The 26433-nt window shown below is 48.3% G+C and overlaps 1 protein-coding gene across 1 annotated transcript in view; it reads right to left on the reverse strand.

Moving 5' to 3' along the window:
- Positions 1-26433, reverse strand: part of tesk1b (testis associated actin remodelling kinase 1b) — a 162892-nt gene that overhangs the window by 109865 nt on the left and 26594 nt on the right. Inside the window, exon 2 of the mRNA XM_070877088.1 lies at positions 7626-7747. Within this exon, the coding sequence (XP_070733189.1) occupies positions 7626-7747 (122 nt within the window). The remainder of the gene's footprint in view (positions 1-7625; positions 7748-26433) is intronic.

Here is a 26433-nt window from a genome sequence, read left to right on the forward strand (position 1 = left end):
TCAAGTTAGGAACAGGAGCTGGATCTTGTGACGGCATCACACTGTGAATAGTTACTGCAGTAGCTTCCCCTCCCCCGTTAACAACATCAATCCGACAAGGCAACTATCTGTTTTCCGAAGCCAGTCAGTAAAGATCCTCTACTGCAACCGCTACCACCCTCTCCCTCGACAGCAAAGGCGTGAGGAGGTGGGAATGTGGTCTCCATAGACAGGATTGAGCAGGTACGAGAGTGGTCTCCTTAAACTGAAGTGAGGAGGTGCACGAGAGCAGTTCTCTGAAGTAGGGTGTGGATTGAATCTGCCTCTGATTTTTGCACCCTTTATCTGGGTAAGGAACACTTGCCTTTCACTCAGACCCTCTTCTCGATGTCGGGGCAGTAATCTGCTGCTCACTGTGTGGAAAATCATTAATCAAAGCCCATGGTGCACGGTATCACCAAGGCCGAGAACACTTAGGATAGAAGGGGAGGTAACTGAGACCACACTAAGGATGTATTTTACATCTGCAAGAAGGGAAGACTGAGATGAGGTGAGGATTTCTTCTACTTTGAGGGCTTGGGAAAGAATGAATTGGAGCAGTGCACAGTGCAAAGAGTCTTCTTTTCAATGCAGGGAGAAGGACCAGCATGTAGGACCATTATACCCTGGGAGGGGACTGATTATGCTGATTAGAACTGAAAGGTTTACCAAGAGCTCACAGAAGGGTTCGTTTGATTTGGCAGTTAAACAAAGAAAGACTTGTGTTATACAGCAACTTTCACGACGTCCCAAAGTGCTTTACAGCCAATGAAGTACTTTTCAAGTGCAGTCACTGTTGTAATGCAGGAAATGCGGCAGCCAATTTGCACACAGCAAGCTCCCACAAAGCAATGAGGTAATGATCAGATATTCAGTTTTTCCTCCTGCTATTCTCCGAATAGTGGCCATGGGATCTTTTACGTCCACCAGAGAAAGCAGATGGAACCTTGGTTTAACGCCTCATCCGAAAGACAGTATCTCTGACAGTGCAGCACTCCCTCAGAATGTCAGTCTGGATTACGGGCTCAAGTCTTTGGAGTGGGTGCTTAAACTTACGACCTTCTGATTCAGGGGCGAAAGTGCTACCAACTGATCCATGGCTGATGTCATGTATTTAACCAGCATTGTAACCCATGTATAATCTGACCTAAGTTGTACACTGTGAGAACAATGACCACTAGGTGGTGAACTTGTGGGAGACACTCCTAACCTGGACCTTCAGATATAAAAGGGGAAGCTCCACCCACTTCCATCACTTGAGTGCTAAGGAATAAAGGACAGGTCATAGACTGACCTTCTCTCAAGCATGGGCCTCGTGTGCATTAATACTGTATAGTAAGGACGTATCAATGGCGACGAGAAATTGGGATTTAAACCACGTGAGCATGGCCACTAGCAGAACAGACGAGAGGTACTGTGTTAAGGAATGGTTGGGACAGAGATTCAACACTGTTAAAGCAGCACACAGTTCTCCAGGCAGACAAGGGCAATCGAGCATGCCCCAACATGTAGTCGAACCCAGAGGGGGAGTTCGACAGAGACAATGGCAAGCTGAACAGCGATTCACGCCATTGCAAGGGACAATACGGCCAGTAATGGGGCCATCAACACCTGTTAGTTGCGCACTCAAGGACAATCACAGGGGCAGTCAGGGACGATCAACTGGCAAGGGACCTTTTGTTTCCAACAGCAGCTCATGTTGGAGGCATGGAGGCACACACTCAGCCGGAGTTTGCAGAGATGAGCAAAATAAGTGCAGAAATTGCAGAAATGAACGCTGGGGGAAATCGCTGGAAGCTGAAGTTCAGCGAGTTCATATGGAGCACGTATACAGTTCATACACCAGGACGCCACCGATAATGATGAAAGTGCTCCTCAATCGCATCCCAGTATCAATGGAGCTAGACACGGGGGCCAGCCAGTCCCTGATGGGTATCAAACAGTTCCAAAATTTGTGGCCGTCCAAGGCCAGGAGGCCAAAATTATCGCCGATTGACGCACAGCTACGGACATACACAAAGGAGATCATTCCGGTGCTAGGCTGCGCCACGGTATTCGTGACCCACAAAGATTTGGAGAACAGGTTGCCACTCTGGGTTGTCCCGGGGGACGGTCCCGCACTACTGGGGAGGAGTTGGCTTGCTTTCATGAACTGGAAATGGGGCGCTGTCAATGCAATTTCCTCTGTGGAGCGAGTATCATGCTCACAGATCCTGGACAAATTTGACTCATTATTTCAACCCGGCATTGGCACTTTCATGGGGGCCAAGGTAGTGATTCACATAAACCCGGATGCCAGGCCAGTACACCAAAAGGCCAGAGCGGTGCCGTACGTGATGCGGGAAAAGATAGAAGGCGAATTGGACCGCCTGCTGAGGGAAGGCATCATGTCGCCAGTCGAATTCAGTGACTGGGCGAGCCCAATTGTGCCGGTTCTCAAGGCAGATGGGTCGGTCAGGATATGTGGTGATTACAAGGCCACCATCAATCGGGTGTCACTCCAAGACTAGTACCCGCTACCGAGAGCGGATGACCTCTTTGCGACGCTATCTGGTGGCAAACATTTTTCAAAATTGGACCTGACCTCAGCTTACATGACCCAGGAGCTGGCGAGTGAGTCGAAGAAGCTGACCACCATCACAACACACAAGGGGTTGTTTGAGTACAACAGATGTCCGTTCGGGATTCGCTCGGCCGCCGCGATCTTCCAACGATATATGGAAAGCCTCCTCAAGTCGATTCCAGGGATGGTGGTTTTTCAGGACGACATCCTCATCATGGGTTACGATACTGAAGAACACCTCCACAACCTGGAGGAGGTGCTACGCAGACTGAACCGGATAGGGCTGCGACTGAAAAAGGCGAAGTGCGTCTTCCTAGCTCCAGAGGTAGAATTCCTGGGGATGAGGGTAGCAGCAGACGGGATCAGCCCTACTGCGTCCAAGATGGAAGCGATCCAGAGAGCACCCAGAGCCCGTAACACGACGGAGCTGCGTTCATTCCTGGGGCTCCTGAACTATTTTGGTAACTTTCTTCCCAAATTGAGCACGTTGCTAGAGCCGCTACACGTGCTCCTACGCAAAGGTCGCGAATGGGTCTGGGGGGACAGCCAGGAAAGGGCTTTTAATAGAGCACGCAATTTGTTATGTTCCAACAATCTGTTAACTCTATATGACCCATGTAAGAAACTTGTGTTAACGTGCGATGCGTCGTCCTATGGTGTCGGGTGTATGTTGCAGCATGTCAATGCCAAGGGTCAGTTACAGCCGGTAGCTTATGCCTCCAGAAGTCTGTCCCAGGCAGAAAGGGGCTACGGGATGGTAGAAAAAGAGGCGCTAGCATGTGTATATGAGGTAAAGAAAATGCACCAGTACCTGTTTGGCAGGAAATTTGAGCTGGAGACAGATCACAAACCCCTAACGTCCCTTTTGGCTGACAACAAGGCCATAAATGCAAATGCATCGGCCCGCATACAGAGGTGGGCACTCACGTTAGCCGCCTATGACTACACAATTCGGCACAGACCGGGCACCGAAAACTGCGCCGATGCACTCAGCAGGCTCTTACTAGCCACCACTGAGGGGGCTACCGAGCATGCTGCTGAGATGGTCATGGCTGTTGAAGCTTTCAGAAACGAAGGCTCACCCGTGACAGCCCGTCAGATTAAAGTCTGGACAAATAGAGACCCGCTATTGTCTCTAGTCAAGAAATGTGTCCTGAATGGGGACTGGGCAGCCACGTACAGGGTATGCCCTGAGGAATTTAAAACATTTCACAGGCATAGGGATGAACTCTCGATTCAGGCCGATTGCCTACTGTGGGGAAACCACGTAGTCATGCCCCAGATGGGCAGAGAGGTGTTCATCAGAGAACTCCACAATGGGCACCCGGGCATTGTCATGATGAAGGCAATTGCCAGGTCACACGTTTGGTGGCCAGGGATAGACGCAGATCTGGAACTTTGTGTTCGCAGGTGCAACACGTGTGCCCAGCTGGGCAATGCGCCCAGGGAAGCCCCCCTTAGCCCCTGGTCCTGGCCCGCCAAGCCATGGTCACGCATCCATGTGGATTACGCAAGTCCTTTCATGGGAAAAATGTTTTTTGTTGTAGTAGACGCCTACTCCAAATGGATCGAGTGTGACATTTTAAATTCACGCACATCCTCTGCCACGGTAGAAAGTCTATGGGCAATGTTCGCCGCCCACGGTCTACCGGACATCATGGTCAGCGACAATGGCCCGTGCTTCACAAGCACTGAATTCCAGGACTTCATGGCAGGCAATGGAATTAACCATGTCAGAACGGCACCGTTCAAGCCGGCCTCAAACGGCCAGGCAGAACGAGCAGTGCAGATAATCAAACAGGGGATGCTCAGAATCCAAGGGGGTTCCCTACAAAGACGCTTATCACGCCTCCTGTTGGCCTACAGATCCCGACCACACTCGCTCACAGGGGTTCCACCCGCAGAGCTGCTAATGAAAAGGACACTCAAAACCCGGTTATCCCTTATACACCCCACCATGAAAGAAATTGTCGAGAGCAGGCGCCAGTCACAATATGACTACCATGACAGGAATGCGAGAGGGTGATGTATTCATGTAAATGACCCTGTTTTTGTCCTCAACTACGCTGCAGGGCCCAAATGGCTAGCAGGCACTGTGGTTGCCAAAGAGGAAAATAGGATTCTGGTAGTTAAACTTACCAATGGACAAATCTGCCGCAAACATGTGGATCAAACAAAAAGGAGGTTCAGCAACCCCATAGAAGAAGCAGAGGAAGAACACGATATAGAGTTCACTCCTCCACAGGTGACCGAACACAGGAACCAAAGGGAGGAGAGCCCAGTCACGTGGGCAGTCCGGACAGGCCTGAGGCACCGCAAACAGCAGACACTCAGACCAGCGCCCAACAACCGGAGCCCCAACTCAGGCGCTCTACAAGAGAGCGTAAACCACCAGAGAGACTCAACCTGTGATCAAATTAAGACTTTGTGGGGGGAGGTGATGTCATGTATTCAACCAGCATTGTAACCCATGTATAATCTGACCTAAGTTGTACACTGTGAGAACAATGACCACTAGGTGGTGAACTTGTGGGAGACACTCCTCACCTGGACCTTCAGATATAAAAGGGGAAGCTCCACCCACTTCCATCACTTGAGTGCTAAGGAATAAAGGACAGGTCACAGACTGACCTTCTCTCAAGCATGGGCCTCGTGTGCATTTATACTGTGTAGTAAGGACGTATCAGCTGATACTTTAGTTAGCACCTGTTCCAACATTCACAAACATCCGACACCCAGGAGTGGGAGGTCCTGAGAGGGCTGCTGCAACTGGCACTTTGAATCACTTTGTTAATTTTATAAACCATAGCAAGAAACCTGGACACTGCAGAGAGGATTTAATTACACTCACAGCCTGGTTCTGGCTCACAGCACTAATATAAAGTGTGACTATATCTCTGTAACGCAGAGTTGTTATATATCATACAGAGGAGTCTATACGCTGGTAAAACAGAGCATATTCATGTACAGGAACCCTGGGAACATGCAAGGTTAGAAATTCCTGTCTGTGCTATTAACATATGAACACTTAACAAATCAGCTCAAATTTCTCTCTCTTATTAGCACGTTAACACCTCTGTCCAATAGTGGAGGGAGCAACTTGATTTTAGCCTTCGTACGAAACCGCTAATAAGGCCTACCTAACAGTGTGAGATTATATCTTACAAAGTCTCTCTGACCCTCTACACGCTTTAAGTATAATTTCATTCTCCCACAAACACCAGACTGACACTCCCAATGCAGTACTGAGGGAACGCTGCACTGCCGGAGGTGCCGTGCCGTCTTTCGGATGAGGTTTTAAACCGAGGCCCCGCCTGCCCTCTCGGGTGGATGTAAAAGATCCAATGGCACTATTTCGAAGAAGAGTAGAGGAGTTAGCCCCGGTGTCCCCAGCCATCATGACTGAAAACAGATTATCTAGTCATCATCATTGGGAGCTTACTATGTGCAACAGTGACTACACTTTAAAAGTACTTCATTGGCTGTGAAGCACTTTGGGATGTTCTACAGTTGTGAAAGGTGCTATAGAAATGCAAGGTATTTCTTTCTTTCTCTTCCTTTTCATCTTCTTCATTGTTCTCACCCCTGCTGGTTGGATTTGCTGGTGTTTTCCCTTCCCTTTCTCTGGATGGAGAGCGAGAGTGAAGCAAGAGATCGCGATGGATCCCAGCAGTTCTAACAATAGCAAAAAAGGATTCTATTGGAACAAATTAGTCTAAAGTTTAAATAGAGGGCTTTCACTGCTGCTGTGAATGCTGGGATAGCTAGCCTCCATTGCGATCCCTTCGTTTCTCGTGCTCTGCGACTGCAGAAATTAAAAGACTGTTCCCCCGACCTTCTCAGATGTGAGGGATGTTGGTAACCTTGTTAGATTCAGGCTTACTCAGATCATTTCCATTTCTGTTCTGTAATGAATCAGCAGCCTGTCTACCACTGAACACTTCACTTCTCCCCACGATCACTGCTCCAGGCCACAATGCACTTTAAGCGTCCAGTAATCACAGCCTGCTGGAACAGTTGGCTGGACCACTCTTTAATTTATAATCTTGGACTGGTGGACTGCTGATTATTGTCAGACACTAGCAGATGACATAGTGAGTCACTGTGTCACGTATAACAACAATTTTCCCAAGAGCAAGATATTAGAGGTGGTGAGAGGACCAATAGCTTAGGTCAGAGGTAAGTTTTAAGGCGGGTCAAGGGAAGAGAGGGAGGTGGAGAGACGGAGAGATTTATGGAGGGAATTCCAGAGTGTGTGTCCTAAACGATTGAAGACACGGCCACCAATGGTGGGGCACAAGAGGCCAGAGTAAGGGGATGCACAAGAGGCCAGAGTAAAGGGAGTGTAAAGTTGGGGGTAGGGGGTATTGTAGTAGCTTACAGAGATAAGGAGGGACGAGGCCTTGAATAGATTGAAACAAAAAGGGAGAACTTTAATTTGGAGGAGTTGGGAAGCAGGAGCCAATGTAGATCAGCGAGCACAGGAATGATGCATGATGTTGATGCATGAGCAGGACTTGTTGCGAGAAAGGATAAAGTGGCTTGAACGTAAAACACAATAAATAATTTAAAACAGACCAAAGAAATTATCCTGAAAAGTGGTGGGGTAAGCATTGGCTGAGTGACCGAAGGCAGCACTTCCCTAACTGGCAGCCTCCACCACATAGAAGGACAAGATCAGCAGGTGCATGGGAACACCACTACCTCCAAGTTTCCCCCGAAGTCACACACCATCCTGGCTTGGAAATATATCGCCAGTCCTTCATTGTTACTGGGTTAAAATCCTGGAACTCCCTCCCTAACAGCACTGTGGGAGCACCTTCATCACACGGACTGCAGCGGTTCAAGAAAGCCCACCACCACCTTCTCAATGGCCAACCAGGAATGGGCAATAAATGTCAGCCTTGCCAGCGATGCCCACATACCGAGAATAAATGCATAAAAAAGCCGAGATCATGGAGGTTGGTTTTTGAGGAGGCTCTAGAAGGAGAGAGGTAACGCGGCAGAGGGATAAAGAGCGTGAAATGAGCAGTGAGAGGCTCACCGCAGGATGTTGGGATGCGAGAGCCGGTTCATCAGCTGCACCTCGCGCAGCATGTTAGCACGGTTACTCGGCAGCTTATTCATCTTGAGGACCATCACCTGCCCGGATATCCGGTGCTGGACCTGAGGAGAGACGCAGATTGTTAACCAATGCCGTAATCTCACATGTCCACATCACAACAACTTACACCCCCCCCCATTCCCACCTCTCCCCAACCTGGGCTGGATTGCTGGCCATTCGTACGGTGCTTTTATCGCCCCTTGAAGAGAAGCCCTAGAGCAGGGTGTGGGGGCTTTCTTATCTTACTGTGGTTAGTCGACGGGAGTCTTTGCTTCAGCCCATCCCTTTCCCACACCCTCCCGCTGAATAAACCTGGTTCCAAGATCCGACAACACGTTGACTGAAACCCAAGGTGGGCCCTTATCTTTCCTGATTACCACCGGTGTGACAAGGTACAAAAAGAATCAGAGAACCTCAGCAAAGACCGCCTGGTACTGACATTAGCAATACAAGAGAAACCACAGTGTATCCTGGATAAACACACAGCACAAACATTGGCCTTTAACAAGAGGCTGTTTCTTTTGTAACACACACACACAGGCACCTACACATAGATGTACATGCACACCCACATACCTGCACAGCCACTCACATCCCTGCACACATCACACCCACCCACGCATGTAGATACCTCATTATCATCATCATAGGCAGTCCCTCGGAATCGAGGAAGACTTGCTTCCACTCCCAAAGTGAGATATTTGATGGCTGAACAGTCCGATACGAGAGCCACAGACCCTGTTACAGGTGGGACAGACATTCGTCGAGGGAAGGGGTCGGTGGGGCTGGTTTGCCTCGCGCTCCTTCCACTGCCTGCGCTTGGCCTCTTCACGGTCTTTGCGTTGAGACTCGAAGAGCTCAATGCCCTCCCGGATGTACTTTCTCCACCTCGGGCGGACTTTGGCCAGGTGTCAGTGGTAATGTCGCACTTTACCCGGGAAGTTTTGAGGGTGTCCTTATAACGTTTCCGCTGTCCTCCTTTGGCTCGTTTACCATGAAGGAGCTCCGCATAAAGCATTTGCTTAGGTGTCTTGTATCTGGCATGCGTACTATGTGGCCTGCCCAGCAAAGCTGATCGAGTGTGGTCAGTGCTTCAATACTGGGGATGTTAGCCTGGTCGAGGTCACTGATGTTGGTGCGCTTCTCCTCCCAGGGGATTTGCAGGATCTTGCGGAGACTTTATTGGTGATATATCTCCATACATCGTCCATGCCTCAAATCCATACAGGAGGGTGGGTATTACTACAGCCCTGTAGACCATGAGCTTGCTGGTAGGTTTGAGGGCCTGGTCTTCAAACACTCTCTTCGTCAGATGGCCGAAGGCTGCACTGGCGACGATGTTGAATCTCCGCATCAATGTTTGCCTTTGTTGATAAGAGGCTCCCGAGATACAGGAAATGGTCCACGTTGTCGAGGGCCACGCCGTGAATCTTGATGATTGGAGGGCAGTGCTGTGCGAAAGTGAGAGGCTGGTGGAGGACCTTTGTCTTAGGGATGTTAAGCATAAGGCCTATGCTTTCATATGCTTCAGTGAATACATTGACTATATCCTGGAGCTCAGCTTCAGAATGTGCGCAGATGCAGGCGTCGTCCGCATACTGCAGCTCAATGACAGGGGTTGGGGTGATCTTGGACCTGGTCTGGAGGCGGCGTAGGTTAAACAGCTTCCCACTGTTTAGTTCCACTCCAGCGGGGTGAGGTGGAGCATGGCAGCGAGGAAGATTGAGAAGAGGGTTGGAGCGATGATTCAGCCCTGTTTGACCCCGGTCCGGACGTTAATTGGATCTGTAATGGATCCGTTAGTAAGGATCACGGCCTGCATGTCATCCGTGAAGCAGGCGAAGGATGTTGACAAACTTTTGGGGGCATCCGAAACGGAGGAGGACACTCCATAGACCCTCACGGTTGACAGAGTCAAAGACCTTTGTAAGATAGAAAAAGGCCATGTATAAGGGCTGGCGCTGCTCCCTGCATTTTTCCTGCAACTGTTGCGCTGCAAAGATCATGGCCAACAACTGGCTGACAGCCACGATATGCTAGGATTCTTCACTGCAATCAAGGCCACCTACGGTCCAAACTCCCAAGGCCCCACCCCACTCCTGGCCAAGAACGGGGAAACACTCATCAAGGACACCGAGGCTGACAGGGCCAGATGCAAGGAGCACTTTGAAGACCTTCTCAATCGACACTCTGCCTTTGACTCGAGTGTTCTCGACTCCATCCCGCAGCATGCGACCCGCCACCAACTCAGTCAAACTCCAACGTTGCACGAGATAGGCAAAGCCATAAAACAGCTTAAGAATAACAAGGCTACGGGTGCAGATGGAATCCCTGCTGAGGCGCTAAAGTATGGCAGAGAGGCGCTGTTGGCGCGGATACATGACCTCATCTCTCTCATCTGGAGGGAGGAGAGCATGCCGGGAGATCTCAGAGATGCAGTGATTGTGATCATTTTTTAAAAAGGGGACAAGTCCGACTGCGGCAACTACAGGGGAATCTCCCTGCTGGAAAAGTTGTCACTAGAGTTCTCTCAACCGTCTTCTCCCTGTGGCTGAGGAGCTCCTCCTGGAATCACAATGCAGATTTTGTTCTCTACGGGGCACAACAGACATGAGATACCTACACATACATGTACACACACATCGGAAACCCATACATATACACGCACTCGCACACCCACACAAGCCCAAACACCCACACATACCGACACACACACACCCACGCATGCAGATAATTACACACACATGTACATGCACACCCACATCTGAAAACCCACAAACATAAACGCACTCGCACAACCACACCTGCAGAACCCCACACGTACACCCATCCACACACACACCCACACAACCCTTCACACGCACACCCATAAACACATACCCATATAACCCCTCACACGCACACTCATACACACACACCCATCCACACACACCCATCCACATACACCCACACCCACAATTTGATACACTCACATTCCTCCCACATGCACACACACATATGCACACACACATACACACCCACCTTCCCCACACAAACACACCCATACATACACACACCACCTTCCCCACACACACACACACCCCAGCCCTCCCACACACACACACACACCGTCCCCCACCCCACCCCCACACCTACCCCACCCCCCCACAGCTTTGATGTCTCCTGCCCTGATCCAGCGTCCACTTTGTGTAGGTCATCAAGCACATGGGTGATGGGTGAGTGGGACTTGGTGCGAGTTAAGACACGGGCAGCCGAGTTTTTGAATCATCTCTAGTTTACATAGGGTAACATGTGGGAGGCCAGCCAGGAGTGCGTTGGAATAGACAAGTCTAGAGATAACAAAGGCATGGATGAAGGCTTCAGCAGCGGATTAGCTGAGGCAAGGGCGAAGACGGGCGATGTTACAGAGGTGGAAATAGGCGGTCTTAGTTATGCTGCACTATATGTGAAGCAATTTCTCCTGCCCTCTGATCTAAATGACTTACATTTAATCTGGTCTCTGTGGCTCCTCGTTATAGACCCCTCAACCTGGAAACAGTCTGCTTCTAACGACCCTGTGCCATCGGCTCATAATTTTAAACACTTCTATGATATTGTTCCGTAATCTGCATTGTTTTAATGAGAAAAGCCCCAATTTTTCAAGTATCGACTGTGCCTCTTCCTCATCTCCATCATTCTTCTCCAACAGCCGGTATTCCTTTTTTTTAAATTCATTGGCGGAATATAGGCATCTCTGGCAAGGTCATCATTATTACCCATCCCTAATTGCCTTTGAGAAGGTGGAGGTGAGCCACCTTCTTCAACCACTGCAGTCCGTGTGTTAAAGGTACCCCCACAGTGCTGTTAGGGAGGGAGTTCCAGGATTTTGACCCAGCAACAATGAAGGAACGGCGATATTCTTCTAAGTCAGGATGGTGTGTGACATCGAGGGGAACTTAGAGGTGGTGGTGTTCCCATGCGGCTGCTGCCCTTGTTCTTCTAGGTGGTAGAGGTCACGGGTTTGGAGGGTGCTGCCGAAGAAGCCTTGGCGAGTTGCTGCAGTGCATCTTGTATATGGTACACATTGCAGCCACGGTACGATCGTGATGGTGGGAGTGAGTGTTGAAGGTGATGGATGGGGTGCCAATCATGCAGACTGCTTTGTCCTGGATGGTGTTGAGCTTCTTGAGTGTTGTTGGAGCTCCACTCATCCAGGCAAATGGAGAGTATTCCATCACACTCCTGCCTTGTGCCTTGTAGAAGGTGGAAAGGCTTTGGGGAGTCAGGGGGTGAGACACTCACCGCAGAATACCTAGCCTCTGAACTGCTCTTGTAGCTACAGTATTTATATTCTGGTCAATGGTGACTCTCAGGATGTTAATGGTGGGGGATTCGGCAATGGTAATCCCATTGAATGTCAAGAGGAGGTGGCTAGACTCTCTTGTTGTAGATTGTAATTGCCTGGCACTTGCCGCGAATGTTACTTGCCACTTATCAGCACAAGCCTGAATGTTGTCTAGGTCTTGCTGCATGCGGGGAAGGATGCTGTATTGCTGCATCCTTTTTTAACCAATACTGTCACTCCGATTCCTTTCTTATCTATCCCTCCTAATTATTAAGTATCCTGATACGTTTATTTTCTATTCTGGTCCAGTTTTCCACTATTAAGCCTGTAATATAATTGCTTCCATTTCCCCCAGTTTATTTCTTGCACATTGCAAAGAGACTAGGTTCCTGAACTTAAAAGAAAGGTAACTTTGATGGTATGAAACGTGAAATGGCCAGGATAGACTGGCGAATGATACTGAAAGGGTTGATTGCAGATAGGCAATGGCAGACATTTAAAGATCACGTGGATGAACTACAACAATTGTACATCCCTGTCTGGCATAAAAATAAAACGGGGAAGGTGGCTCAACCATGGCTAACAAGGGAAATTAGGGATAGTGTTAAATCCAAGAGGCATATAAATTGGCCACAAAAAGCAGCAAACCTGAGGACTGGGAGAAATTTAGAATTCATCAGAGGAGGACTAAGGATTTAATTAGGAGGGGGAAAATAGAGTATGATAATAAGCTTTAAGGGAACATAAAAATTGACTGCAAATGCTCTATAGATATGTGAAGAGAAAAAGATTAGTAAAGGCTAATGTAGGTCCCTTGCAGTCAGAATCAGGTGAATTCATAATGGGGAACAAGGAAATGACAGACCAATTAAACAAATACTTTGGTTCTGTCTTCACTAAGGAAGACATGAATAACCTCCCAAAAATATTGGGGGATCGAGCGTCTAGCGAGAAGGAGGAACTGAGGGAAATCCTTATTAGTCAGGAAATGGTGTCAGGGAAATTGAAGGGACTGAAGACCGATAAATCCCCAGGGCCTGATCGTCTGTATCCCAGAGTACTTAAGGAAGTGGCCCTAGAAATAGTAGATGCATTGGTGATCATTTTCCAACATTCCATGGATTCTGGATCAGTTCCTATGGATTGGAGGGTAGCTAATGTAACCCCACTTTTTAAAAAAAGAGGGAGAGAGAAAACAGGGAATTATAGACCGGTTAGCCTGACATCGGTAGTGGGGAAAATGCTGGAATCAATTATTAAAGATGTAATAGCAGCGCATTTGGAAAGCAGTGACAGGATCGGTCCAAGTCAGCATGGATTTATGTTAGGGAAATCATGCTTGACAAATCTAGAATTTTTTGAGGATGAAACTAGTAGAGTGGATAAGGGAGAACCAGTGGATGCAGTATATTTGGACTTTCAAAAGGCTTCTGACAAGGTCCCACACAAGAGATTAGTGTGCAAAATTAAGGCACATGGTATTGGGGTAATGTATTGACGTGGATAGAGAATTGGTTGGCAGACAGGAAGCACAGAGTGGGAATAAACGGGTCCTTTTCAGAATGGCAGGCAGTGACTCGTGGAGTACCGCAAGGTTCAGTGCTGGGACCCCAGCTATTTACAATATATATTAATGATTTAGACGAAGGAATTGAATACAATATCTCCAAGTTTGCAGATGACACTAAGCTAGGTGGCGGTGTTAGCTGTGAAGAGGATGCTAAGAGGCTGCAGGGTGACTTGGGCAGGTTAGGTGAGTGGGCAAATGCATGGCAGATGCAGTATCATGTGGATAAATGTGAGGTTATCCACTTTGGTGGCAAAAACAGGATGACAGAATATTATCTGAATGGCAGCAGATTAGTAAAAGGGGAAGTGCAACGAGACCTGGGTGTCATGGTACATCAGTAAAGAATGTAAATGGCATGCTGGCCTTCAAAATGAGAGGATTTGAGTATAGGAGCAGGGAGGTCTTGCTGCAATTGTACAGGGCCTTGGTGAGACCTCACCTTGAGTATTGTGTGCAGTTTTAGTCTCCTAATCTGAGTAAGGACATTCTTGCTATTGAGGGAGTGCAGCGAAGGTTCACCAGACTGATTCCCGGGATGGCAGGATTGACATATGAAGAAAGACTGGATCGACTAGGTTTTATTCACTGGAATTTAGAAGAATGAGAAGGGATCTCATAGAAACATAAAATTCTGACGGGATTGGACAGGTTAGATGCAGGATTCCCGATATTGAGGAAGTCCAGAACCAGAGGTCACAGTCTAAGGATGAGGGGTAAGCCATTTAGGACCGAGATGAGGAAAAACTTTTTCACCCAGAGAATTGTGAACCTGTGGAATTCTCTACCACAGAAAGTTGTTGAAGCCAGTTCGTTGGATATATTCAAAAGGGAGTTAGATGTGGCCCTTACGGCTAAAGGGATCAAGGGATATGGAGAGAAAGCAGGAATGGGGTACTAAAGTTGCATGATCAGCCATGATCATATTGAATGGTGGTGCAGGCTTGAAGGGCCGAGTGGCCTACTCCTGCACCTGTTTTCTATGTTTCTATATTTAATTTATGTTAATTTTGTTTGATCACTACTCATGATTTTTTAACCTTTACTTCAGACTTTTCCTCGATTTAACTTGTCTGTTTGATTTTATTTCTCTGCTCCATGTCTGCGACCAGTAGTGGAATGGAGAGGGAGTTAATACACAGCTGGGTCAAAGGTGGGAGGTGCAAGATCAGCTGAAGGGTGGAGCAGGGGCATAGAGGGATTCATTATCAAGGACACCAATGGAAATCAATGCTCTGGGGAGGGGAGGGGAGGGGAGGGGAGGGAGCAGGGAGACATAGCTTCTGACACTCAGAGCATTACCATAGCAACCCAGAGTCACTCCAGGTACACAGGTGAACAACTTTTGCACGTTTAATGTAGTAAAACATCCCAAGGTGTTTCACAAAAGCATTATTTGACATGAGCCACATAAGGAGATACTAGCAGAAAATGCTGAAAATCTCAGCGGGTCAGGCAGCAACTGTGGAGAGAAAAACAAAGTTAACGTTTCGGGTCGACGACCCTTCGGCAGAACTGCTGAATGTTCGAAAAGAGCACATTCTTAAGCATTGAAAGGGGAAGAGAGAACAAAAGGGAAGTTCTGTGATAGGGCGGAAGGCAGGAGAGATTAGAGAGACAAAGGGATGATGGACCGAATTGAAATGCTAATGGCAGAAGTTAGAAAAAGGTTAATCTGGATAGGGTGTAAATGGTGGAGTAATGACCAGCTGCCATTAGAGACAAAGAGAAAGAAAAAGAAGAAAGAAGAAAAGAAACAATAAATGGGAGGGGGGGGAGGCGGCGGTGGAGAAAGGAAGCCAAAGATGGCCAGAGGCTATGCTCTGAAATTGTTAAACTCGATGTTGAGTTCCTGTCCCCCTACCCCATCTTATGTTTTTTTTCTCTTTGTCTCAGATTAACCTTTTTCTAAATTCTGCCATTACCATTTCAATTCGGCCCATCATCCCTTTGTCTCGCTAATTTCTCCTGCCTTCCGCCCTATCACAGACCTTCCCTTTTGTTCTTTCTTCCCCTCCCCCTTTCAATGCTTAAGAATGTGCTCTTTTCGAACATTCGGCAGTTCTGACGAAAGGTCGTCGACCCGAAACTGTTAACTTTGTTTTTCTCTCCTCAGATGCTGCCTGACCCGCTGAGATTTCCAGCATTCTCTGTTTTTATTTCAGATTCCAGCATCCACAGTATTTTGCTTTTGTAAGGAGATACTCGGACAGATGATCAAAAGCATGGTCAAAGTGGTGGGTTTTAAAAATAATTTTAAAGGAGGAGAGAAAGTTAGAGAGGCAGAGAAGTTTCAGGAGGGAATCCCAGAACTTAGGGCCCAAGCAGCTGAAGATATGGCTGCCAATGGTGGAGTGATGGAAATCGGGGATGCACAACAGGCTGGAGTTGGAGGAGCGCAGAGATCTTGGAGGCTTGTAGGGCTGGAGGAGGTTATAGAGATAGGGAGGCGATTTGAAAACAAGGATGAGAATTTTAAAATTGAGGCATTTTCAGTGTAGATCAGCAAGCACAGGGGTAACGGGTGAACGGGACTTGATATGAGTTAGGATACAGGCAACAGATTTTCGGATGAGCTCAAGTTTATGAAGGGTGGAAGATGGGGGGCCGGCTAAGAGAACATTGGGATAGTCGAGGCTAGAGGTAACAAAGGCATGAATCACAAGCAGAGAGAGCACACCAATCTGGATCTCAGGAATCCAGAGTCACTCCAGGTACACGGTGAATAGGACACAGCATGGAAATCCAGATCTCAGGTACCCAATTCTGGGCACTGGAATAAAATAAGCTTTATTGGAAAAAGTTTCCAGCCCTTGGACTGGCCCCACTCAGCAGGGAGAGAGTTACAGAGAACACATCGAAGGGCAACAGGACTCCAGGCTACCTAGATCACATGTGTTGCGTCTGTAATGTGTGAATGTGTGCGTGTATAATCTGTAATATGTGCATGTGTGTAATGTGTGTGTAATGTGTGTGCAAGTGTGTATAATGTGTATAATGCGTGTGTGTTACTTTTAAAATAAAACAATTAAACAACGGCTTTGGAATGTCTGCAGCTCTAGCGTTCCTCAGGGAGATGCCAGCAACACTGGTCTCCTTTTTTGTAGAAACACTCTGCAGTGCATTGGGCCGGGCAGCTAGCCACAGGAGTCTGCCCCACCCCGCCAACTACATGTCGCTTAGACATGTTCCTTGCTCACTCCCTGATTTACACTGGCTTGTACTCGGCACCACCGAGCTGTCTGTCTGCCTGCTGGCATAGCCTTGCCTCCCCTCCCCCACTTTCCACCTCCTCCTCCTCAAGTGGAAAGAAACACTACAAGGCTAAACCGAACCTAACAAAAAAAATGTGTCACTCCTCCTCCCCTTGCCTCTCAGGAGTTGTAAAATATCCCACGACACTATTTCAAAAAAAGGCCAAGGAGTTCTCCCCAGAATCCTGGCCAACTTAAGCAACATCACTAAAATACAGATCTGGTCATTATCTCATTCCTGTTTCTAGGAGCTTGCTGTGCACAAATTGGCTGCTGCGTCTCGTACAGTACAACAGTGACTATACTTCAAAAGTACTTTATTGGCTGTAAAGCGCTTCGGGTCGTCCTGAAAGGCACTTTACGGTTCTTTCTTTCATTCTTTGCTAGTTTTTGTTATGTAATGATGTGTGTATCGTCCCAGTACCTTAAATGTAATGTAAGCACTATGCCACATCACAGAGGGCGCTGTGGTGGGAAACCTGGAAGTACCTAGAACAGGCACTATATAAGGCTGACCACCACATCTGACAGCCACTCTGGAGCTGAACAATAAAGGACGAAGGTCACAGCAGTTAGACTTACACCACACCGTATGGAGTCAGTGATTTGTGTGCTAGATAGAAACATAGACATAGAAACATAGAAAATAGGTGCAGGAGTAGGCCATTTGGCCCTTCGAGCCTGCACCGCCATTCAATGAGTTCATGGCTGAACATGCAACTTCAGTACCCCATTCCTGCTTTCTCACCATACCCCTTGATCCCCCTAGTAGTAAGGACTTCATCTTACTCCTTTTCGAATATATTTAGTGAATTGGCCTCAACAACTTTCTGTGGTAGAGAATTCCACAGGTTCACCACTCTCTGGGTGAAGAAGTTTCTCCTCATCTCGGTCCTAAATGGCTTACCCCTTATCCTTAGACTGTGACCCCCTGGTTCTGGACTTCCCCAACATTGGGAACATTCTTCCTGCATCTAACATGTCTGAACCCATCAGAATTTTAAATGTTTCTATGAGGTCCCCTCTCATTCTTCTGAACTCCAGTGAATACAAGCCCAGTTGATCCAGTCTTTCGTGATAGGTCAATCCCGCCATCCCGGGAATCAGTCTGGTGAACCTTCGCTGCACTCCCTCAACAGCAAGAATGTCCTTCCTCAAGTTAGGAGACTAAAACTGTACACAATACTCCAGGTGTGGCCTCACCAAGGCCCTGTACAACTGTAGCAACACCTCCCTGCCCCTGTACTCAAATCCTCTCGCTATGAAGGCCAACATGCCATTTGCTTTCTTAACCGCCTGCTGTACCTGCATGCCAACCTTCAATGACTGATGTACTATGACACCCAGGTCTCGCTGCACCTCTCCTTTTCCTAATCTGTCACCATTCAGATAATAGTCTGTCTCTCTGTTTTTACCACCAAAGTGGATAACTTCACATTTATCCACATTATACTTCATCTGCCATGCATTTGCCCACTCACCTAACCTATCCAAGTCACTCTGCAGCCTCATAGCATCCTCCTCGCAGCTCACACTGCCACCCAACTTAGTGTCATCCGCAAATTTGGAGATACTACATTTAATCCCCTCGTCTAAATCATTAATGTACAGTGTAAACAGCTGGGGCCCCAGCACAGAACCTTGCGGTACCCCACTAGTCACTGCCTGCCATTCTGAAAAGTACCCATTTACTCCGACTCTTTGCTTCCTGTCTGACAACCAGTTTTCAATCCATGTCAGCACACCACCCCCAATCCCATGTGCTTTAACTTTGCACATTAATCTCTTGTGTGGGACCTTGTCGAAAGCCTTCTGAAAATCCAAATATACCACATCAACTGGTTCTCCCTTGTCCACTCTACTGGAAACATTCTCAAAAAATTCCAGAAGATTTGTCAAGCATGATTTCCCTTTCACAAATCAATGCTGACTTGGACCTATCATATCACCTCTTTCCAAATGCACTGCTATGACATCCTTAATAATTGATTCCATCATTTTACCCACTACGGATGTCAGGCTGACCGGTCTATAATTCCCTGTTATCTCTCTCCCTCCTTTTTTAAAAAGTGGGGTTACATTGGCTACCCTCCACTCGATACACCACATTGGCGACGAGGAAGTGGACGAACTCCACGCAACCATGGCTACTCTGGGCTCGCTAAAGGATTTTACCGTGGGCAATGATTGGGAGGCCTTTACGGAAAGACTCGAGTACTACTTCACAGCAAACGACCTGACGGAGGACACATACGCAATGAGAGATAAGCGTAAGGCGATATTGCTCTCCAGTTGTGGAGATGAAGTTTATTGTCTCGCCAGGGATTTTCTGGCACCCGGGAGCGGACAAGTCATATGAGGAGCTGACTGAACTCATTCGTGACCAGTTGAAACCGAAGGAGAACATCCTCACGGCCAGATACAAATTTTACCATCACTGCAGACCCGAGGGCCAGGATATCACCAAATATGCTGTGGACCTCAGGAGACTCGCGGCGCCGTGTGATTTTGGCGCACACCTTGACGAGGCTTTGCGGGACGTTTTCGTTATGGGGATTGGCCATGAGGGCCTCCTTCACAAGCTGCTGGCCACGGAACCCACAGTCACCATCAGCCGGGCACATATGACCTCGACTTGCAGCACCAAGCAAATAATCCACAGTCTCGAACCCGGCAGGCACTGTCCACAGGATAGCGCCCACCACGGACAAAACTGCAGAACGTGGCTCTGCCCGGGGCAGAGAGCATGGACCTCGGGGTCCTGGAACTCAGAGTCTGCCGAGGGGGGCCAATCAAGCAGTACCATGCTGGCGTTGTGGAGGAAGCCATGGGGCTCACCGGTGCAGGTTTGCGGAGTAAATGTGCAATACCTGCCACATTAAAGGCCACCTTCAGCGTATGTGTAAAAGAAATCGGACCCACCATGTGGCTGAGGAGATGGGGGATGATCTACTGTTCAGCGAGGAGCGGGCAGAAGATGATGAGGTGTTGGGACTGCACACGTGTACCGACGATTCGCCCCCAGTGATAAGGGAAGTAAAAATCAACAGAGTCCCTGTAAGTATGGAAGTGGACATGGGCTCGGGTCCGTCGTTGATGAGTCGGAGAACTTTTGATAAACTGTGGATTAACCCAGCTGCACGACCCAAGCTGGTCCCGGTCACGGTGAAGCTGTGTACCTCCACCAGGGAACTAATACCTGTTCTTGGCAGAGCGATGGTGCAGGTATCCCACGGGAACGAGACGCACGGTTTACCTTTGTGGGTCATTGCAGGCGATGGGCCGACACTCATCGGCCGGAGGTGGATGGGGACGGTCCGTGGGAGCTGGGAAGACTTCATCCCTCCACAGGCTGCTGCTCCCCGGGGTGCTGCCGTGCTCCGGGTCCCCAGAGAGCAGCGCCGACCGAGCTGGAGCTGCTGCCTCAATCCACCCACAGGCAAGTCCCAGGCCCGGACCTCACACAGAGACCCTGCAACCTTAATCCCCACAGGCAAGTCCCAGGCCCGGACCTCACACAGAGACCCTGCAACCTTAATCCCCACAGGCAAGTCCCAGGCCCGGACCTCACACAGAGAACCTGCAGCCCCAGCCCCCACAGGCAAGCCCCAGGCCAGGAACTCACACAGAGATCCTGCAGCCCCAGCCCCCACAGGCAAGTCCCAGGCCCGGACCTCACATAGAGACCCTGCAGCCTTAATCCCCACAGGCAAGCCCCAGGCCCGGAACTCACACAGAGATCCTGCAGCCCCAGCCCCCACAGGCAAGTCCCAGGCCTGGACCTCACACAGAGATCCTGCAGCCCCAGCCCCCACAGGCAAGTCCCAGGCCCGGATCTCACACAGAGATCCTGCAGCCCCAGCCCCCACAGGCAAGCCCCAGGCCCGGATCTCACACAGAGATCCTGCAGCCTCAGCCCCCACAGGCAAGTCCCAGGCCCAGACCTCACACAGAGATCCTGCAGCCCCAGCCCCCACAGGCAAGCAACCTTGCAGAGAGGGGCCTAGTGGGGAGGGAGGGTGAGCCGGCGGGGTGCGAGGGATCCAGGATGGCCGGCGGATCGGAAGAGTCCTGCCGAGGAAAGATCGTCGGGCGGGCCCCGCCGAGGAGCTGTTAGTGTCAGGCGGCGGCAGCAGCTGGAGGTCGGCGGCCGCATGGGAGGCCACTACGAAGGCCACGGGGGAGGCGGCAAGTGTGGCTGCTGGAGAGGCCACGACGGCCGCAGGGGAGGCGGCTACAGTGGCCGCCGGAGAAGCGACGACGACGGCCGCATGAGAGGCGGCAAGTCAGGTGGCAACGGCGGAGGGCATCCGGAGCGGCAGAGAGCAAGATGGCGGCGGCATCGTGTTCAGAGCAGCAGAGCATCAAAGATGGCGGCGCCCAAGGAGAAGCCTCGTGGAATGCTCCTGCATCAAAGATGGCGCCTTAAAAAGGAAATGCACCCGGGAGTCTTAAAAGGGCCTTACCAAGAGGTGGTCCTCACAAAGGACTTCTGTAAGGCAGAGCGAGTCTAAAATGAGCTATGTTAATGTGAGATGGCGAATTTATAATCAGAATTAATTTTTTAATGGTAAATGGCCACTGTATTTGTGTAAAATAATGGATATGAAGTACAATTAATGATAAGGGCTAACAAGGAAATCAGGGATCCGTTACCAGTCAATAACTAGTTAATGTACCAGATAATATGTACCATACTAACGCACTGTCTATGCCTACCTGCCTTCCATTGGACAAGTGTGATGTTATGTATTGATGTATGTATCGTCGTCCTGCGTCCTGGTGGGAGGGGGAAGGTGATGTTATGTAATGATGTGTGTATCGTCCCAGTACCTTAAATGTAATGTAAGCACTATGCCACACCACAGAGGGCACTGTGGTGGGAAACCTGGAAGTACCTAGAACAGGCACTATATAAGGCTGACCACCACACCTGAGAGCCACTCTGGAGCTGGACAATAAAGGACGAAGGTCACAGCAGTTAGACTTACACCAGACCGTGTGGAGTCAGTGATTTGTGTGCTAGATACACCACAGTTTTGATTGCAGAAACTTCACCTCATTCCCATGCTACTTCCCACTGAGAAGCCGCTCTGTTTTTACAAAGCATGGGTCACTTAGTAGCACTCTTAGCTCCGAGTCAGAAAGTTGTTTCAAGCCCCACTCCAGAGATTTGAGCCCATCAACCAGGCTGACACTCCAGTGCAGCACTGAGAGGGTGCAGCACTGTCGGAGGTGCCATCCTTCGGATGAGATGATAAGCTTGACAGCACCACCGACAGTGCAGCAGTGCACTGGAATTGTCAGCCTGGATTATGTGCTCAAGTCTCTGGACAGGCTTGTACCCACAACCTCCTGAGTTAGAGGTGAGAGTGCTCACAACATTAAAATATTGCCTGCCGTCTTGGCCTGGGAATGGTACACTGCCATAGAAGCTCAAAAAAAGGGGGCAGGACAAAGAGAGAATCTTCCAACTTCCAAATTTCAGCAGTCTGTTTCTCAACGTCCTTTGGGGAAGTTGCACAAATAACTGTCACTTTTGGCCAAACGGTTGCTTCAAATGTCGCTATTACAGCAACAGGCCACGAACAGCTATCCTCCCACACACCATCCCTCTCCTCCTTCCAATCCCCCTAGGCCTTCCCACCCCGCTTTACCTTCTCTGATCGGATCTTGGCCTTAACTCCACTTTCTTGCCTGTTCCCCATAACCCTTGACTCCCCTATAGTTCAAAAATCTGTCTATCTCTACGTTAAATACATTCAATGACCCAGCCTCCACAGCTCTCTGGGGTAGAGAATTCCAAAGATACACGACCCTCAGAGAAGAAATTCCTGCTTATCTCCGCCTTAAATGGGTGACCCCTTATTCTGAAACTATGCCCCCTAGTTCTAGTTTCCCCATGATGGGAAACATCCTCTCAGCATCGACCCTGTCAAGCCCTCTCAGAATCTTGTATGTTTCAATAAGATCACCTCTCATTCTTCTAAACGCCAATGAGTACAGGCCCAACCTGCTCAACCTTTCCTCATAAGACAACCACTTCATCCCAGAAATCAACCTAGTGAAGCTTCACTCAATTGCGTCCAATGCAAGTATATCCCTCCTTAAATAAGGAGACTAAAACTGTACGCAATATTCCTTTCCCCTTGTATTAAAGGCCAACAATCCATTTGCCTTCCTAATTACTTGCTGTACCTGCATGCTAACTTTTTGTGTTTCATGTACGAGGACACCCAGAGATTGGCCATTTGCCCAACTCATGCCCAGCGAATATCCTCCAAACTTTTATGCCTGATAAAAGCAGGCATAGTCTACTTTTACTACCGTAACACTTTTAAAACATATAAAAATTAAATGTAATCATTAATTTTTATATTAAAAACCATGTCTATTAAGGTAAGTTTATTTTTAACCCTATTAAAACACAAAATAAATTCCCAAAATATATTTTTTTCTAAAATGTTTAATTACATTTAATTTCAATTAATTTTAAATATGTGAAGTGTTCTTTTTATTTATTATGCTGTGTTTCTTGTTTTAGGGGGTTATTCTCATTAATAGTAATGGGAGCTCGCACAAACGGAGTTCCCATTTTTATCAATGAGAATACTAGATGGTCCAGGCCCATATCACTCCAGCATTTCCGTATGTACGGGGAAGACATCTCCCCGTGTGATTGCTTTATTTTAATTTCTATTTGTGATTTAACTTCATTTGGGGAGATTAAAATATAAGGAATGTTTTTTGTGTTTCTTGTTGTGATTTTTTGTTGCAGGGAGGCCTCTCTCAGGGTGCTACGAAGCCGGCTCTTTAGCTGGGGATATTCAGTTGCTCACCCGGCCTAGCGCCCTAAAATAAGTGTGGAACATTTCCCTTGGTGCTCCACTTCACTGTCAGGGCACAGCTGCTGAATTTTTTGGCTGCCGACGCAAACATTTCCCGGCGCTAAATTAATCCACCGCCCGACATTTATGCCTCAAAAAACCGTCAACTGAATTTCCAGCCCTTTGTTTCCTCCTCACAACTTGCTTTCCCACCTATCTTTGTATCGTCAGTAAATTTGGCTACATTACACTTGGTTCCTTCGTCGAAGTCATTAATATAGATTGTAAGTAGTTTGAGGCCCTAGCACTGATCACTGTGGCACCCCGCTAGTTATAGTTTGCCAACCTGAAAATGACCCATCTCTCCCCTCTCCCTCCCACTCCACTTCCCATCTCATCCCCTCCACCTTCCTCCCCAACCCCCTCCACTTCTTCTTCCCCCTCCTCCCCCTCTCCTCCCCCAACCCCTCCCCACCTTCTTCCACAGGACAGTTGGAAGCAGGAGGTCATATGCTGGAATCTCCAGGAACACATTCAACCACAGTTGGCAACCCCTAGCCTCCCTCCCTTGTCGAACTACCCCACAGCACCGTCTCCACACACATCATTTCCCCCCCCCTCCCCCAAGTCCCGCTACTGGTTCAAAACCCTTTTAGAATCATACGCACTGATGGGATCAGAGGAAGATGCTGCCATTTTGTGACCATTTCCCAAAGTTCAAAACAAATGTACCTACAAAGTCCTGTGACTTTAATCCATCTCTTCCTGCAGCCCCTTCCCAACCCCTAAACGGAATACGACACAAGGAGAGAGACGACCATTTTTACGTAATAAATGCTGAAAGCCACTTCCCAGAAGCACATAGGGACATAAGAACAAGGGGAGGCCATTCAGTCCCCCTAGCCCATTCTGCCATTCAATTAGATCATGGCTGATCTGTATCTTAACTCCATTTACCTGCTTTAGGTCTATATCCCTTGATAACCTTACCCAACAAAAATCTATTGACCCCCAGTATCCACAGCATTTTGAGAGAGTTCCAGATTTCCACTACTCTTCTTGTTTCCTGATTTCTCCCCTGAATGGCCGAGCTCTAATTTTAAGGTTATATCGCCTTGTTCTTGATTCCCTCACCAGAGGAAATACTTTCTCCATATCTATTCTATCTAATTCTTTTATCATTTTAAACACCTCGATCAGATCACCCCTCAATCTCTCAAACTCAAGAGAACATAAGCCAAGTTTCAGCAACCCACCCTTGCAATTTAACCCTCTAAGCCCCATGCTGGCTGCATGCTCGATTCCCCGAGCAGTCTATCAGCAGGCTGACCTGCTGCTGTTGCTATTTGGTTAGGAGCTTCAATCCTGGCAAGGCTGACCACGCAGCGCCGGGACTCCAATATCCATCACTGGGGCAAACGCGGGAGAAGGGCACTGACTCTATGAGTGTGCAAAAATTTGGCAGGTGGAGTATAATGTTGGAAAGTGTGAGGTCATGCATTTTGATAGAAAAAAAGCAAAGAGCAAGTTATTATTTAAATGGAGAAAGATTGCAAAGTGCCGCAGTACTGCGGGACCTGGGGGTACTTGTGCATGAAACACAAAAGGTTAGTATGCAGGTACAGCAAGTGATCAGGAAGGCCAATGAAATCTTGGCCTTTATTGTTAAGGTGATGGAGTATAAAAGCAGGGAAGTCTTGCTACAGCTATATAGGGTATTGGTGCAGTTTTGGTTTCCATATTTACGAAAGGATATACTTGCTTTGACTACATTTCACTAGGTTGATTCCGGGGATGAAGGGGTTGACTTATGAGGAAAGGTTGAGTAGATTGTGCTTCTACTCATTGGAATTCAGAAGAATGAGAGGTGATTTTATCGAAACGTCTACGATTATGAGGGGGCTTGACAAGGTGAATGCAGAGAGGATGTTTCCACTGATAGGGGAGACGAGAACTAGAGGACATGATCTTAGAATAAGGGGCTGCCCATTTAAAACAGAGATGAGGAGGAATTTCTTCTCTCAGAGGGTTGTAAATCTGTGGAATTCGCTGCCTCAGAGAGCTGTGGAAGCTGGGACATTGAATAAATTTAAGACAGAAATAGACAGTTTCTTAAACGATAAGGGGTTATGGGGAGCGGGCGGGGAAGTGGAGCTGAGTCCATGATCTTATTGAATGGCGGAGCAGGCTCGAGGGGCCGCATGGCCAACTCCTGTTCCTATTTCTTATGTTTTTATGACTCTAAGCACAGGCCAGGACTCTCCGGAGTTGACAGTATGGATCTCATAAGATGCATCACCATTTAGGGAAAGAAGGGAGGCATTCAGGGCTGGAAGAACACTTTGTGAACGAGTTGAATTAATATCTACAATCAAAAGCTTCAGCTACCCTGTGTATGCGCGCATATGTGTGTTGTGCAGGTGTGTAAATACATGCACAAGTATACATGTGTGTATTTATAATGTATATGTATATCATAGGCGGTCCTCGAACGAGGGTGACTTGCTTCCACAAGAGTTCACAGATGTTTCAATGAAGGACTCGTGTTCCAGTCCTGAACTCCAATTGAGGGGGTGGAAGATGCCTGTGCGTGGATTTTTTAAACGTGTGGTGACCGTTGCACATCAACCACCACACGGGCTCAACAAAGCTAGGCCTTTATCTAGTGGCAAGGGTTGAACCAGGATGACTAGAGACCTGTTCTGCTGCACGGATCTAGTACGCACACATATCACAGTGTGGGCAAGCCCATGCTGTCCCTGGACCCTCGGTTCTT

This window comes from Pristiophorus japonicus, chromosome 1 (genome assembly GCF_044704955.1).
Source record: "Pristiophorus japonicus isolate sPriJap1 chromosome 1, sPriJap1.hap1, whole genome shotgun sequence".
In the NCBI taxonomy this organism is placed as follows: Eukaryota; Metazoa; Chordata; class Chondrichthyes; family Pristiophoridae; genus Pristiophorus; species Pristiophorus japonicus.